This window comes from Solanum dulcamara, chromosome 8 (genome assembly GCF_947179165.1).
Source record: "Solanum dulcamara chromosome 8, daSolDulc1.2, whole genome shotgun sequence".
In the NCBI taxonomy this organism is placed as follows: domain Eukaryota; kingdom Viridiplantae; phylum Streptophyta; class Magnoliopsida; order Solanales; family Solanaceae; genus Solanum; species Solanum dulcamara.
This window is the reverse complement of record NC_077244.1, coordinates 75,479,604-75,483,755: the sequence shown is the minus strand read 5'-3', so window position 1 is coordinate 75,483,755 and position 4,152 is coordinate 75,479,604. Positions and strand designations below refer to the sequence as shown.

Genomic DNA, 4,152 nt, shown 5'->3' with positions numbered 1-4,152 from the left:
TGACAGTTTCAGGTTGATCGCCTCCGTGACAGGTAAATTCGTAGAGAAAATAACAGATAAAAAATTTGGTGATTCAATTCCTGTGTACATTGAGAGAGTGGGACCATGAAAGGAATGCACAAAAAGAGGCCAAAGGAAAGTGGAAAGAGTCCGTCAGTCTGTCGTCTGTCTGAACCTATAGTCTGCAATGCATCTCAGTGTCTCCCAATTTTTGTCTACACAAAAGCAATTGCCTTCACTCTTAAAGGAGATTTCGGCTCAGGGTTATTTTTTTCTCTTTTCTATTAGGTGTAGTAATTCCAAAAATTTGATGGCTGCAATATGATAGTTATAGTCCTTCTCTCGTCACTTGATAATAACATCTCTGTTTTAATGTGAAGCAAAGCTTAAAGAAACTTGATGGGCAGAAATTTTTAAAAAGGTAAAAAGGACAGTCTGGTACACTAAAGCTTCTGCTATGCGCGGGATTCAGGAAAGAAGCTGACCGCAAGAGTCTATTGTACACAGTCTTACCTTGCATTTTTGCCAGAGGCAGTATTCGGAAAAAAATAATTGAAAATGATAGTATTTAAAAATTGAAGTTTTGTTTGGAGTTGTTTTTGAATTTTTGTGAGTGATTTGAAGTGAAATTATGAAACAAAATTATAAGAATTTTACGTCCAAGCAGTTTTTCAAAATAATGTTCCGGGAAAAAAAATAAAAAATATCTATAGCCAAACAGGCACCTTAATTACTTTAATTTGTATTATCCATAAGATGGAAAAAGAACTAATCCATCACCTTCTACCAAATGAATGGACCAATATACACCAATGACACCATAAGCAGACAACAAAACAGCAGTACTCTGTATATATATAATAATAATATAAAATATCTTCCAGTAGCCTCAATGACACTCACTAATTTTCATACACAAGTTTTACTAGCATAAAAGGGAATGGTACTGTTCATAGTTAAGCCAATTCAACAATAATTAATTAGCATCCCATAGGCTAATCACATATACGGACTATAGATAATTGATCAATATTCATCTCCAGCCTTCCTATTGTTTATGTACAATTTTCATCTTCATTTTTTTTCTTTCTAAAACTGTAAATTTTCCAGTATATTCTACTCCCTGATCACATAATAGTGCAAGCATTAACATTCTCATCACTGAAAAGCTGAGTAGCATGAATTGCAGTTGCATCCAACTCCGGATACTCATATTGGTCCTTCTTGTCTCCGCCGCCTGGCCCATCCTTCCCTTTTCCGTTTCCCTTCCCATCGCCGCCGCCGCCTTCTTTCTTCGGCGGGACAATTTGTACGTCTTTCTTCAGCTGTTTCTTCAGCACCTCCACCAATTCCTTTATGTCCATTGAACCTGTCACTGTCACCAAATCCTTTTCTTGGTCTATTTTCATCGCCTTGTAACCTGCAATGGCCGTGAATATTCCATTCAGGAATCGACTTACGATCGAATAAGAAGAATGTTGAATAATCAATCTCTACCTTTGTTCTTAGTGATAATTTTGTGAATCTTCTGGATACATCCTTCACAATGTAGATGCAATTTCAGTACCGCAGTGGTAACCGGAGGCTACATGGATAATTTATCAGTAAGTATATTTATCGGAAAACCACCATTAGCTATGTTTCACTAAAATACGCAGCAAGTGCACGTAAATTTTGAATAAATCCTGAAATAAAAGGCTAAACTGAAATAAATGCATTAAAAGACAGAAGAAGAAGAAAACAGAAACAGCATGCAACAGAACGAAAACGACGTAAACAGATAGGTGCAGAAAAGTGGGCAGAGAATATGCAGCGGGTAGCATTACCTCTTTCGCTTTGGTTTTCTTTTCGTCTCCGTTGGTACCCTTTGAGTCATTTTCATTCTGCTTCTTCTCTTTGTTTGGTAAAGGAGAGATAAGTTGTACGGGCCTGTTCGTCTTTCGCTCCACCTTCTCCTTTAGCTTCAACGCATCCACTACTCCGATTGCCGTCACCTTATTGGTATCGTTATCACAGGTCACCTTCTCCACGTCTTTTCAGTCGCAATAAACCAGATATTAAGAAAACAAATACTGACTCACAATAATATGTCTAAAATCTCTTGGAAGCAAAAAGAAGGAAGAAAACAGAGCAACATTATGATGAAGAAATCAAAAGGGCATAGTGATGGATTTTACCTTTAAAGCTTCGAACGGCTTTGAGAATCTTACGGACGCAACCCTTGCAATGAAATTCCACTTTCAAAACCACACTATGGTTGTGTTGTTCTTTCTTTCCTCCTTCCTTCTCCTGCTGTTGTTCTTCGCTCTTCGTCTCGCCTTCAAAATTCTTGCTGCTCTTATTCTGCAAACCCCACACAATGACAGTTAGCCTCAAATCATAGATACCAAACAATGAGAAACATCATCAAATCCTTACCTTCCCCATTGTATTCCACCAAAATCACTCATGGGAATCGGATGTTGAAGTGTATTTATATGGGGGGGGGGGGGCTAGGTATCGTGAGGACGAAACGGCGCAGTTGTGCGGGATGAGAGTGGAGAGTGGAGAAGTGGAACGGCAATGTACGGAGTAGTCATAGGCCATGTAATCATATGGTATACATATGCATATTATTTGTCACAGTTTATACCAAATTCAAAGGGCTAAAACAGGGATTTTGAACAATCAAAAGAATTTAAACATAATTATTTCAAAATTATTATAAAATAAATGAAATAATAACATTAAAAATAAGATAAATTACTTGTTAATTATTATACATATTAGAACTAAATCACCAACACTAAAATAATTCTCCTACTTCTCAATTTATATTACTCACTTTTTTTAGTCAATTCAAAAATGAATGACATATTTTTATATTTAATAATAATTTAACTTTAAAATGTCTATTTTACCTTTAATAAAATTATTTACAGTCATCCAAATATTTACGACTTATATTAGACCATAAATTTTCAAAAGTCTTTCTTTCTTAAACTCCATATTAAGTCAAACTACATCACTGAAATTAGGACGAACGGAGTACATAAAATGGGCTAGCTCTCATCTCTATTCGTGCCTCGATGAAATGTCACATTTTCATCTTGCATTAGTTATACACTCTATTGTGCATTAATATGTGTATTACTAAATACCATGGATTTCTAGGTATTAGTAATGCAAGAGGATCCGCGGATAAAAATTCAATTATCACGCAAAACTCTTTTTGCATCTTTTTCACATGTTAAAGAATATATTTGTAAATAAATAATTTTATGCAATGCATGTTATTTTTATGCTAAATCAAACAATCCATAAGAAATAATTTATGTATAATTAATGCAAGCATAACTTATATAAGTATTATTAATAGACTCTATTTAGCATATTTTTTTTTACACTCTACCAAATGACTATCATGAAGTTCGTTCCATTTTGCTCTATGTTCATCCTGAATTCATACCTTCTCCATCTTATATAATATAAAATAGAGTGAAAGTTTTTTAGTAGGTTACGTTGTTAAGTGATTCATATATTTATGAAATCTACTTTAATAGTTAATGGCGCATACAAAAGAACCAAGATCGCAAATCATTCATCGATATATGCATGGTCGGTAAGCGATCGATTCTTTAAATTATTATTTTTTAAATATCGATATGAACGGTAAACTTTTAAGGTACATAATAATAAAATGCCCTATCCGAAGGTCTTATCCATGAAATATTGTGAATCATCCTCGATGCGTGAGCCATTGAACTTCGGTGGATTTATGTTCAGATAGTGCTTAAGCCTTCCTCTAACTGCACACGCAGTTTCGAATCTTGCATGTTGATGTTGGTCCGCCATCCGGAGTAGTGAGCAATATCTGAATGACACTTCAATATATTTTTAAAAAAAAATGTGTATTGTTAAAAGGTCTTAGAAGATGAATTATATTTGAATTTGAAGCTAGACTTGGTAATTCAAATTTGAAGCATCTTAAAGTTTAACATTTTCGACTCAAACTTCAGACAAAAATATCTAAATAATAAAGCAAATTTTAGAATCAAGTTTTTTTTTCCTTTAGTCTCGCTAGTCTAAAATTGATTCTGAAGCAATTATATTTACAAAAATCTAAAAACTTTGATTATTCCTCGAGTCGACTATGTGACACTTCTCCCATAA

General features: G+C 34.3%; 1 protein-coding gene across 1 annotated transcript; it reads right to left on the bottom strand.

Moving 5' to 3' along the window:
* Positions 1-869: 869 nt before the first annotated feature.
* LOC129901346 (heavy metal-associated isoprenylated plant protein 3) lies at positions 870-2,510 on the bottom strand. Its single transcript, XM_055976494.1, has 5 exons — positions 2,419-2,510; positions 2,178-2,343; positions 1,827-2,032; positions 1,498-1,585; positions 870-1,420 (listed from the first exon to the last, which is right to left on the bottom strand). Exons 1-5 carry the CDS (start codon positions 2,425-2,427, stop codon positions 1,128-1,130), a joined length of 762 nt encoding a protein of 253 aa, XP_055832469.1. The 5' UTR covers positions 2,428-2,510; the 3' UTR covers positions 870-1,127.
* Positions 2,511-4,152: the final 1,642 nt, after the last annotated feature.

Bases quoted from the DNA above. Each gene is read 5' to 3' on its own strand.
- LOC129901346 (XM_055976494.1), bottom strand. The intron at 2,033-2,177 runs GTAAAATCCATC...GCGACTGAAAAG, and splicing joins AGCCGTTCGAAGCTTTAAAG to ACGTGGAGAAGGTGACCTGT. The intron at 1,586-1,826 runs GTAATGCTACCC...TTATCCATGTAG, and splicing joins AGAAAACCAAAGCGAAAGAG to CCTCCGGTTACCACTGCGGT.